Here is a 13,531-nt window from a genome sequence, read left to right on the forward strand (position 1 = left end):
GGAGATCAATGTTTGCTTGTGGAGATTTAAACCTATATATCAAGATAAATGACCTGGAAGTACATTAATCTGACTATCATTGCTCTTCCTTGTGTTTTTTCAATTCTTATTTGACAGACTCAATAACAGATTCAATTTCAAATCTCATTTCAAGATGAAAGTTTAGATGGTCATTCATTATAAGCCGACATAATAGATTGGGAACACACATGTTGGAGTGAACTTTTTGTCTCAATAAATCACGCAAGTTATTAAGTAATCATTAAGTTTTGCCTCTTCACCAAATATGGGGTAAACACCAACTGTTACCGTGAAAAACATTCTATTCTATGGTAATAAATTGATAAATTGCATTTATTCCCCTATGAGTTAGATAAAAGGCAACAAAAAATGATTACATCAATTAAATGTGAGGACTTATTCAAATATCATTTATAATATCATCAAATGTCATTCTTATTGAGGGAAGTGGCGGAAACTCAGTGAGCAAGATGTTGTTGTCTTGTTAACCTGGAGGTCCATTGTTCATTCCCGGTGTTGGCTGACACAGTTCATCATGATTTTCCAGCGTGGTTCCCCCTTGTCAATGGTGCAGGATGGGGAGGGCCTGGTGCAGAACAACATATAGTTGTTCAAATGGGACAAAGAACAAGAGTCCCATGTACACATTGGTGTGCTCATAACATAACCCTTGACATAGTAGGCTGTAGGACCACTGTCTCGGCAAAGTTTCCCTCATAGCACACTGTATGGTAAATATATTATTCCCATTGACTATTTTTCTCATTATTTTGATATCATGGTGTCAAATATAGCAATTTCATTCTGCTTCATAGATAAGACAGTGTTCACAGGCGTATAATGAAAAAAACTGATAAAACTGATCAAGTTATGCCAGTCTTCAGTTACCTTAGTGATTTAAAAACACGTCAGAATTAGAAGTAATCAATTCTACTAATCCCTCTCCAATCTCTTGTCATAAGATAACTGTAACAATATGAAAGACGATGATTCATTGCATGTCAGTTTTGTTTGAAACAGAAAGGGACCTGTTGTAGTTAGTATGTGTAGTAGCGTAGTAACGTAAAACAATTTTTCACGCAATATATAACTTGTATACAAGACAAAAGAAACTGTCAATGGCCATAGTGTTGCTTATCTTAAAGCCTACACAGTCATGTTATCCTATAATAGATCTTGACTACCTCTGGCAAATAAAGCTCTGCTAATTGTACTACACAAGCGTGGTTATATTGATTGGGCTATTTTCAATAATTAACAGATTTCTTAAAGGAGGGGGCTAAGGATACCTAAAGGCTCCGAAATTTACTGTCTGTATATGTATATTCCGGGTGTATATATCAATTGACCTTATATTGTACAGAAAATAATACCTCCACAGAATAAATGTTCATATTCCTATTTATTTATAATGATTGAAAATTTTTCTTTTAAATTGACTTTCTGTTTTCCGGCTAACCTATTAAATCATCTCAAAAGAAACTGTGTAACAATGCTTGTTCAAGATGTAGAATAATTTTGCCAGAGAGTGTCAGTCAATTATTTGTCACCGACTTTCGTCTTTATTGATAAAATCAGGATTGGCAACAATGCATTTTTATAGTCAGAGATACTTTTCTGTAACTTAATTGGGTGTTTAATGTACAAATGCCTAATACAGTAAAGACAGGTTGCCAGGCAACGAAACATACGCCCACAGCAGCTAAGTCGTCCAGACAGTCAACAAGTGTTGTCTCATAATTTTTCTTTAGTGTTTACAACACATGAAAATCTGATTACGAGCAATAACCCATAAAGTAATTATCAGAAAACATTAGAATTTGTTTCGATTGTTTGTCTCATGACCTTAAACAATTTATATTAACTATAGTCTCTAAAGTGAATGAATGAATGAAATGGAGTTTTAGCCTCTAGAGCGGCCACAAGTTTTTTTTTAAAGTGATCAATAAGGGCCTTAATCTGGCAGTAATTATTGGAATTCATTGAAAATGAATAGATTCTTTGTCTCATGACCTTAAACACAGTGTGTAAGTTTAAAGTAAATGAGATATTAACTTTAGCCTAAAAGTTTCTTCAAGATATTTCAAAGTGATCAAGAGCCATAACTCTGACAGTGATTATCAGAAATCGCTGCAAATCAATAGGCTTCTTCGTATCATGACCATAAACACTGTGCATAAATTTAAAGCCTCTAAAGCGTCAAAAAGCAGACGGACGGACGGACGGACAGGGAGCAAGGACATCACAGGATGGTGCTTAATTAAAGAAGCAATAACACCTTCTGAATGCAGAGCAATAAATTTGTATAAAATTAATGAATGACTCTGAATTTTTATTGGATTCCTCCTTATGACTTAACAAATAATTCTTGCAAAACCCCTCAAAAACACTGACCAGCAAAACATTCTGAATGGACCGACAGATTGAATGGGGTGATGACAATATACTCCGACATTAATGATAGCTTATAAAATGCCTTGGGAAAGAGACATTTCCAACTAATTATTAACAAAACAGGATGGGTTTCGTAGTTATGACAATGTACAGGCAATAAAATGTTTCTCTTATTTATTGTTTTATAATGCTCTGTATCTGGTTTTAAATTGAATACAATATTATAGCTCTGTTGGTGCACAAAAGTAGGGAGTATAACCCCATTTCATTTCATTTCATTTCAATAAATGAAATCTGATACACTGTACATCTAATGAAATTTATTATCATATCAAAACATTCAACCAAAAATTATTACTCTTTATAATAAATGAATTATGTGAGTGAAAAATTGAATTGCTCTCCCAGCAAGCAATTAAATGAAAATATCACTCTGTACAGTAGAAACAAAAAGAAGGGGTTAAACAGCATTTTAAATAATTAAATAATATATTTTGCTTTTTGGTTAGATTTTGTGGAGAATGATAATAAGATAAACAATCAGTGAACATTAATTCCCTTTCAAATTATGAACAATACACCATGAATGTGATGTCTGAGTGTCATTCTACTTTCTTAATGAAGAGAAACAGAATTTGTGAAATTTGATTATTTCACTCAAAAATTGACAAAACAGTAATACCTTATTGTTAACCATCAAATTAGTATAAAAATGACTGGGGGGAAATCTGACATTTTAAACTAGTTAAAGATAAGTTGCCAGGCAATAAAACTTAAGCCTACAGCAGCTAAGTTGTATCAGAAGTCCACGAAGGTTGTGGAATTGTGAATCTTTATGTAAATTAAATGCAAAATCCTTATACTGTATGATATCACTGGTGCGTTGACAAGATTATATGACATAATCAAGTGAAATAACTAAATACCGGTAAGTAATTATTATAAATCGTTGAAATTTGATAGAATTCTTCATTTCAATAGTCTGAACAATAAATCTCACTAAATTTTACAAAGTGAACAATTGAAATCATTGGAATTCAAGAAGATTTTTCATTGCTCTAATCTAAACAATGTGTGTGAATTTTAAACAGGATGATATTTTTTGTCAGTAGCGAGTTCACAAGGGCCACAGCCAAAATTTGATATTCTTTTTCATTTCACAGCTAACCTTGAATTCCAAACAGATTGGATGACAACTTTTGTTCTTGGATCGTCCAGGATTAAAGGGAAAAACTCTATAGACTTTGTTATCAGAAATCATCATCTTATTAATGTTAACATCATATAAAAATTTTAAAAGATTAGATGATAAATAGTCTGTACAGTTTTCACAAGAAATTGTGGACTACATACAGAAAGGCTGATGGAGGTGGGGTGACAACAATATACTAAAATATTTCAGATATTCTGGGTGATGATTGAAAAAATGTCTTATGTGTACTGGTCTACAATCATTACAGTATTGTTATACTGTGGACGACAGACCAAGAGGCCAAATATTTCAGTGAATCTGTGTGATGACTGAAAAATCATCTTATATGTGTACCAGTCTACAATCACTACAGTATTGTAATATTTGGGTTTTTTGGTTTTTTTGTTTAAGTATATAACGAGAGAGAGAAAAGAGAAAGACAGAGAGAGGGTCATTTCAGTTTCAGGACTAAAATACAGGTCAATTTTATTTCAATAATTCACTGGCATGTAGCAGTGAGAGGAAACCAGTGAGAGAATTAAAACCAGAGAAAGGTGACACAATGTCACATACAAGCTGGGAATCAAAATCCCGCCACTTGACTCAATGACTGATGCACACACTCTAGACATTCGGCCACCCAACCCTCCTTAAATTAATAAAACAAAGATAGGTTGCCAGGCAACGAAACATACGCCCACAACAGCTAAATCGTCCGAGCGGTCAACAAGGCTTGTCGCATATTTATTCCTTTGTAGGTAATTGGGGGCCTTTACAAGACTGTTCCATACAGATCAGATTATAATTTTTGCCGTTTCTACAAACTGAAACAAGGGTCACAACTCTGGAAGTAATCTACAGAAATTATTAAAATTTGACAGGCTTTTTCGTTTTACTAATTTAAATAATGCATATAAATTTCATACAGATTAGATGATCACTTTTGTAATTCAAACGTTCACAAGGTTCACAACCACCATAACTCTTGAAATTATTGACGGAAATTGCTGAAATTCAATAGACCTCTGTTTCACAAATCTAAATGATGCATATAAATTTCATACATATCGGATGATAACTTTCATCAATCAAGCATTAACAAGGTTGAACAAAGTGAATAACTCTAGAAGTAATAAATGGAAATTGCTGAAATCCAATAGGATTCTTCTCTTTACTAATCTAAATGACGCATGTAAATTTCATACAGATCGGCAGATAACTTTTGATGTTAAGAGTGTTCACAAGGTTCAATAAAGTGAAACAAGGGTCATCACTCTAGACATAATAAACAGAAATTGCTGAAATTCAATAAGCTTCTTCGTTTCACTAATTTAAATAATGCATATAAATTTCATACAGATTGGATGATAACTTTTGGCGTTAGATTGTTCTCAAGGTTCAATAAAGTGAAACAAGGTCCATAACTCTTAGACGTAATGAACAGAAATTATTGAAATTAAATAGGATTCTTCGTTTCACTAATATAGATCATGCATATAAATTTCACAAAGATTGGGTGATAACTTTTGGCGTTAGAGCACTGACAAGGTTCAAAAAGTGAAACAAGGGCCATAACTCTAGACGTAATAATCGGAAATTATTGAAATTAAATTGGCTTCTTCATCTCAATAATGTAAACAACATATATCAATTTTAAAACAACTGGATGATAACTTTTGGCGTTAGAGCGTTCACAAGAAATTGTGGACGACGGACAGGCGGACGCGACGGCAATATACGTGCACATTTCTATGTGGGCGTATGAAAACATACTGTAATCCATCACAAATTTTGATCTAGAAAGACTTAAGAACTTATTGAGCATTTAACATAACTCTTTGTCCTTTATGATTACAGAGGTTAACTGGGATGGTATGTTAGTGACAGACAATGGGTTTCCAAAAATAGTATATAATAAATTAATTACTGTCTGAGCCAACTATCGGTTCTTCTGATGTTCCCTAACTATAAATCTTAAAGTCTTGGAATCTAATTATAACAATAATGTGGATTTCTCAATGAACAATTGTATCTGGTGTCTTAAGGTGGTTTTGGTCAACATTGCAACAAAAAGCAACTAGTTCCCATCATGTGTGCTTTTGTTGATCATATCAGCAACTGAGGAAAACTGAGAGCAACTGAATTCGGAGCTAACTCACTTCAATAAATTATAATTTGAAACTCAAATTAATATATTTTCTGTGACTTTTTTGGAAAGGATATAAATTAATGCTTATAGAACATGTCCTATAATAAATTTTGGTAGTTGAATTATACAAATAGACATTCTATTAAGGGAGTTATGACTAGATTAGAAAAACATGTTTTTCTGTCAAATTTTCAGAATCACGGTAGACATGCGCATCAAAAGCACTGAAAACTTACACAATAAAAATGTGATCTTTAGAAATATTATATTACTTTTCAATGTGCAATTCTAAAATCTAAAATATTTTTCATTCATTTGAATTTGAAGTTAATTTTTTCACTTTTTAAAGGTTACGGACACTACATGTTTAGTGTCCATAACCAATAAGTGACCATACAGTGACCCATACTTAAAAAGCTTCACAAAAGTATATTTGTAACAGCTGCTAAAGAGAAAAAAGTATAAATTTTAATGACCAAAATATTGAACTATTGATACTTAGAATTGCAAGGCAATTAGCCATTTGTTTATCTACAAATCATCTGTTCCAGTTTGTATCTAAACCCACAGGAAAGTGCTCCAAATCTCATCTACGGAGATGTCATTTTCAAAATTTTCTGACTGGAACTAGTTGCTTAGGTCGACTTTTTACAATTGCATTCAGTTGCATTATTCATCACATTAGTAAAATGTACAGCTAAATAATAGTTTATTGTAAAAAGTGCCGACTATTCATAAGCTGAAGTGAAAGCGAAGCATAAAATCGAGTATCCAGCCTTTAAATTATCAAAATTTGTATTCAATTCAAACATCTTATACCGGTAGGCATTATTTGAAATTGAGTTTCCATAAAAAAGGCATATATAAAGCATGTTGTAGGTATGAAGGTAACTTTCGTTATCAATAAATAATTTGAAGGAGCATTAATATCATATATTGGAGGTGAATATGATTATAAATAAAGCCGGATTTAAAGTGTAGGAGCAGAAGCATTCAACAAATATACAGGGGTCATGATATCAACAACAATATGTGTAGGCCTACACATTTATCATAAGAAAGTGCTGACCCATGAAGATTCTAGTGTAGATTAAGTATGCATAGAAGTCTACTTCAGAAATATTCAAATATTTTGCTAGGTTATCACTAAATCAAAATGTTAATATAGTAAAGAAATCAAGAGATATATATTTTGATCAATTTTCACTACAAATAACAGTTATTTTTAATAAGAATTCAATCAATAATATATTTGGCTATCACAAATATATATATATATATATATCTACTTATGTAAAACATCTTCTGTTGTTCTTTTAAAACTGAACTAGGAATATAATTTTTTTTGAAAACAGACATACTAATCAGTCTTGGGCGTTTTTTTTTCACATAAAAAAATCCAACCAAAGTAAGCTTATTTCTCCATAATTTTGAGCTTTCAATTTGCCTTCTAAAATTGTAGATATCTAATTAAATTGTATGTTTAATGAAGGAAATTATTCATTTTTCGATCAGTTAAAAACGCTCATTTGATTTATTTAGGTTTTCTCTTAATCAATAAATCTATTTTTTAGATAATGAAAATTTTTTTTATAAAATATACACTATTTGAAGGTCAATATTGTAGTAATAGGTATAATAAACTGTCTAAAGTTTAAACAATATACAAGTGGATTAGTAAACAGATCCTTTAGATACTGTCATATAATAGGGATTTAACATAACTTACGTGACATACCACATGTATCCTCAGTAATTAATATAGCAACAATGTATATCATGTCCCCCCCCCTCCTTCTATATATGTTGTCTATTTTCTGTTACTTACCTCTTTTATAATAATATACTACTGCAACATGTTTAGTGTTTATAAGGTTTTCAAACTCTTCCTGGTTTTGTAGTACCATAACTTTGTTAAAATCATGTGGAATTTCTGTCAGGACATTTACTACAAGACTGGTAAAAACTACCAACACTAACCAGGAAACAATGTTCCTATCCATTATTTTTTTGTTATTTTTAACTTGTCCTCGGAAAATCCGGTATACTATTTCATTGAATATCGGCTTAGGCAAGTTCTTCTCAACTCCACACACACAACTGGCATCTGGATACGTTTATACGACTTATTTATTTCAATATTTGTGGCAAAGACACTGATAGGCCCGACCACCGTTGTTGACCTTATCTATATCCGGGTTGTATTATAATTTATTAAATGTACTGTGTTATCTTTTGTGGAGTAGTCACAGATTTAGGTCTCTCTACGCCAACACAACTGTTTCATTTTTTGACACATTCCTTTGTCATTGTTAATTGCATCCTGTTAGAAACTCTTCGTTTCTGATTATATTTCCCACATTTGTATTGATTTTATTTACCCAATTGGAATCGTCTGCTAGAAAACTGATCAAAATGGCCATTATTGATTGTTTCGGTAATTTCAATAGATTCTTACTCCGGTGGTACATACTGATAATATAATTTTACAGTCAGTTTGTTCGAAACCAGGCCTACCATTTCTAAAAAGGCCCCTTTTGAGAGACTGTTTCCATAATAAAATATGAAACCTGTTATTAAAATAGTTCAGACGAAACGTGTAAAGTTGACCGATATCAGCGAATTTTTACAGCAGATTGTGGTATAAGGGAGGTAACTTGTCTCGACGAGAAAAATATATATCCAAGGTAGACAACTCTCTTTTGAATCAGGAATCAGACTAGTAATTCTCTCTCGTGTAAATCAATATTTCTTGGGCTATAACATTTTTTTCAACGATAAAAATATTAAAAGGGGGTAACCATTTCGATTTTTTTGCTAGGCCTGTTTAAAGAAATCTATATGCATTGATGTTATTTTAGTAGGCAATTTCCTCATTTCATTTCTCTTTACTTCCTGACCCCTTTGCCTCAAAATAATGAATATTTACCAATTCATGGCAGAGAAATGTAAATATAAACACTCTTCTTTGATTCTTACGAAGGCCCATTTGTGCCAAACCAAAAAAAATATATTAATCCATTTGAACGAGTTAGTATCTTGTTTGAAAGAGTTAGTATGAGTCACACGTTGGATATGGGGAGTTTTTGGCTTATGGGCTTCCCAAATCTACCCAGCGACTCATAGAACCCATAGTGTTACATATATAACATTGGTGTCCAAAAGAAAAATCTGCAATAGGCAGATTTAGCTCTTACAAAATGCATCTTTAACTATTCCCTGAACAAACCCATGCTCCATTTTACTACCAAATGATTTCTGATCAGCCCAATCTACTTATTGATCTTAATCAGACAAACGCTAGAGAAAAATCAGTCTGCTAATGCACAAAAGAAAACTAAAATTACATTCTTGGGAAGAATTTATTTACTTCATTATCAATATTTTCTGAGTTAAAACAAATATACATTAGACAAAATTATACAAGAATAGACTACATGTCCATAATTACAGAAACATGATAGACAAGTGTAAATAAACAGAATTCTATTTATTATATCATGTCATGAACATTTTATAGAATTACAGAAATACAGCTGTTTGGTCTCTACCTAATTATGCTTAAAATAGCTGCAAGTGCAATATAGAAAAACAAAATTAAATCTTTATTAATAAAGATACAAATCCACAAAAAACAATATCAAAAATTCTATACCATAAAGTGTATGGCTTAGCCTAGCTATAAAATATAACTTTTGTTATAAACAAAACCTGTGTTGCACATAAAATAGCATGAAATAATTGCTTAATACACATTCACTATTATGTTGCTTCAGACTAAAAATATATCGGTTAACTAACATAAATAAAGACATCACAGAAAAAAAAAAAAATTTGAGCAAGCGCACTAAATACAAAATATGCACATAAAACATTACAGCTTCAAAAGCATTATAAATAGATAGAAATAAAATTGTGAGTATTTACAGAATACCTAATAAAAGACTAGTTTAAACCAAAATCATCAAGAAATATTTTTTACAAAAATGTTCTATTTGCATTTTGTGATTTGAATTCTTTTATTTCAATTTATTCCAAATTTGGAGATAAGAGTTATACAATGATTTGTATAAACAGTCATATTAAACATACAAAAATAAAAATCTGATATATAATATTTTATACAAACAATGCTCATATTAATTATTTCCCTTCTCAAACTTTTCTTTTTCAGTCATCAACAACAGTTGCATATTATTTGTAAAATACTTAAACTTACAGATTATTATTATTATTATACCAAAAGAATATTAACAAAATTGTTTATTAAAGAAAACCTATAAATAATTCAAGATAATCAATGTCTATGTTATTGTATAAAACTACTTTGAATATGGCAGTAATAAAAGTTGAATGTCATTGAATAAACACACAGTTTCTCAGTTAAATGGAAACACATAGCAGTTGTATATCATTATCTCCACATACGATATAATGTGGGTGGCTGTAAAACTGTAACCGGTACTAAGCAAATACTGTAACATTAATTGAAATTTTTCAGATTGTGATTGCGTCAATCAAATAGAGTCTAATACTAATATATTAACGAGTACAACTAAAATATGTTTGCAAAGAGACTGAAATTTGTTTTTATTTAAATATTTGAAGAATCAATTATGTAAAGAAATTGGCTATCTGAATTCTGAATATAGGCTATAATCTCCACAAAGTGCCAATTGGCTGGATGTTATTTGAATATATCTATTACACAAACCCATGCGTATATAAACAAATAATACTTAAATTACAATTATAGTAAATATATGATCGCCATTCAAGTAAAAAAAACAAATAATAAGGTTATAGGCTGACTAGTCCAAGTTTTAACAATTTTTTTTGTGTATTGTAGTATATATATACACTTTCAAAATAATCCCCTGATTGCGTAATCCAAAACATGAATAAATATGGAGATATATGATTTATAACAATAACAGCACTAGATGACTTAAATGATGGTTATTATAGTAAAGTATTAAATATGGAGGGGGAAAAATTCAAGTAATATATGAAATAGTACATGTATATTTCAATCCATTTCCCGAAATAGATTCTATGTGGTTAGAAGTTAAGATTACAAAATCTAAAGTTTGAAAAAAAAAAAATGAGAAAGTTTTTTAAGATTGTCAAATTCTATGATTACTGTGATATAATTCTGTCTGGCATAAACAGATCTGTAATATGCAATTATCAACTTTAGACTTAGATTAATTCCCACTGCATAATTGCCATGTCACGACCTCCAGCTGTTATCAATCTTGAATCATCAAACAGGAAGTTGACGGCAGTCACATGGCTACTATGTGCTTTATAACTATGACAGGAAGACTGAAATAAAACAAAAGCATTTTGTATGAATTTTGATGAAAGCCAACGATATAACATTACTTATAATAGGAACAATGGGGGACTCAATCCTGAGTTGTCAACTGCTTGAAAAATACATGTAACTTATCGCTATTGGGATTATTTATCATTATCTATTAAAAAACAGAAACCAGGTGTACCTTCGTCTTCAAGTTTGCTCATCCTAGTTTTCGTATCATTGTAAAACATTTCAAAATACAAAGAAATAAAATGAAATACATACCCTAGGTTTACAACAAGGATACTTATACAAATTAACTTTTCCAAAATCGTCTCCAGATGCAATAACGGTGTGGTTTTTTGTTCGTCCACATGTATTTACATCTGTTCCATCAGCACCTTCTGGCCATATTCCTACAAGTAAAAACAATACTCATATCTGAATCTGTTGAAAATATATCCATGTCATCATAAATCTGGAATAAAACTATACAAATAATAAACTTGTATAAGTTTATTCAGAGTCTAATCATGTAAAACAATGGTTTCTTATTTAATAAAATTACAAGAAGCCATTGCATGCTAGACTAGAGTAGGATAGTCTGGTTGCATTAACTTAAATATGCATCTATGTTCCTTATCTTAGAATATTTGACAACATTAAGGTACTCTCCTTTCCACACTTGTTTACCTAAATATCTGCTTTTCTAAGAAATGTATGCATATTTGTTCTACCTTTATGGTAGTTGATATTTGTATGATAACCATATCTTACCTGCTACATTAAAACCTAATGTACATGTTTGTGTTGCCCACTGAACATTTCTAACATTATCTGGTGATGTAACTTGTCTACAGTTTGTTGTCCCTGTATAAAAAAACATGCAAATTTATTCAGCTATTACTCTAGATAATTTTATTGATTTAAATGTACGCAAATACAAAATTATTATTAATTTACATAAGAAATAATGACTGAAAAGTGTTATTTATATAATGTCAAGACCTTGCTGTTAGTAGATACTGCTTGACAGCTTGAAAATAATAGAAACAAAGTAAACTTGATTTGAATAATTTTTGGAAAGATGTGAAATTTTGATAAAGTACATGGTCTTAAACTCAATCTTTGCTTATAAAATTTAATAAATGAAAGACTCAACTTACAATATAATACTTCGTAATCACCCGAATTACTGACCAAATACTGACCATCTTCTGACCAATCAACATGTGTTATAAAACTTGAGTGACCCTGTAATAAGAAACAACAATATTTTAATATTCATCAATGTCGCAGAAACAGTTTTATCTGCATCAAAAAGACAAATATTGTTATTTTATTTTTGTGTAAATCTTTATTCTACATATGCAATCATTTGTTTAATGTCACAAGTTTCTTGTAATCAGATACTTAAATCTCTAGGATTTATATTAAGAAAATACTGTAAAATGTTGGATATCTAGAAGCTTAAACATGCATTATGCAAGAGCTAAATCTGCCTATTGCAGGTCTTTTTTTTTGGCCTGAAATGTTATCTAAATTATCAAGACCATAATCAACTCTCGATGCCATCGATAGCCTGTAATATTTTGTGGTAGTAATGACGATCCAGACTAGGCTAAAATTTAATCACTAATATCTTGGTTCAGAGTGAAGCTATTTGACTGAAATTTTCAGCATATTGTGTTTCTATTATCTATTTTTTTAACTATTATTTCGAGTACTGTCAGCTCTTTATCTAATCTTATATAATGCCTCTTTAATGTATTATAATTATATAATAAATACTTACAGAGCATCTACCAACTTTGGTATATTTAGTTCCTCCATCACTAACTTGATATAAATAAATATAATTATCTCTTGATCCAACAGCTAAATATTTACCATCTGTTAATAAAAACAATATTACACAATGATGTAACAATAAATAAATGATTAATAAATGATGCCAAAGAAAAAACAAAAAATCTTCAACAAATATCAGCAAATACTAAAACCAATGGCAGAGATTTTGAAGTAATAAACATAATTCCAGTCATTATGGCTTACAATTTATAGCTATGAATAAAAAATGAAACCAACCCTTTCACTTTTCATGGGAATGACCATATCCATGGAATTGATTTGATAATGCTTTTATGACTTAGTATGTCTATGTTTTTGGTCTTGTCTGGCTTCTAGCTCCTGCACTTACCATAAGTAAAAATTTTAAACATTGTTGTATGAACTTACCAGGAGAAAATTGCAAACATTCAATCTGCTCATTACCATCTGTATGAGCTGTAATGATGTCATGAGTATTCAGATCTATCACCAACCAACGTGCGTTATGTGTTCCAACAACTGCTATATTCCCTTCTGGATGGAAACAACAACTGTGGGCTGGATCCTGTAATGCACAAATATTTAATTTTAGAATTACCAAGCCAACAGTGAGACTGATGTCTCCCAGACCTAATCTCAA

At 30.9% G+C, this 13,531-nt stretch overlaps 2 protein-coding genes across 13 annotated transcripts in view; both read right to left on the reverse strand.

Moving 5' to 3' along the window:
- The window catches only part of LOC126822199 (thioredoxin domain-containing protein 16), a 56,052-nt gene extending 47,730 nt beyond the window's left edge, over positions 1 to 8,322 (reverse strand). Inside the window, exon 1 of the mRNA XM_050550945.2 lies at positions 7,585 to 8,322. Coding sequence (XP_050406902.1) covers positions 7,585 to 7,759 — 175 coding nt within the window. The 5' untranslated portion in view covers positions 7,760 to 8,322. The remainder of the gene's footprint in view (positions 1 to 7,584) is intronic.
- Positions 8,323 to 9,104: 782 nt separating this feature from the next.
- Positions 9,105 to 13,531, reverse strand: part of LOC126820344 (echinoderm microtubule-associated protein-like 2) — a 49,931-nt gene continuing 45,504 nt past the window's right edge. For all 12 annotated transcript variants that reach the window (XM_050548233.2, XM_050548228.2, XM_050548226.2 and 9 more), the window contains 6 exons: positions 13,300 to 13,456; positions 12,857 to 12,954; positions 12,228 to 12,315; positions 11,839 to 11,931; positions 11,347 to 11,477; positions 9,105 to 11,084 (listed from right to left, as the gene is read on the reverse strand). In XM_050548233.2, the coding sequence (XP_050404190.1) occupies positions 10,959 to 11,084; positions 11,347 to 11,477; positions 11,839 to 11,931; positions 12,228 to 12,315; positions 12,857 to 12,954; positions 13,300 to 13,456 (693 nt within the window). In that variant the 3' untranslated portion in view covers positions 9,105 to 10,958. The remainder of the gene's footprint in view (positions 11,085 to 11,346; positions 11,478 to 11,838; positions 11,932 to 12,227; positions 12,316 to 12,856; positions 12,955 to 13,299; positions 13,457 to 13,531) is intronic.

This window comes from Patella vulgata, chromosome 5, assembly GCF_932274485.2.
Source record: "Patella vulgata chromosome 5, xgPatVulg1.2, whole genome shotgun sequence".
Lineage (NCBI taxonomy): Eukaryota > Metazoa > Mollusca > Gastropoda > Patellidae > Patella > Patella vulgata.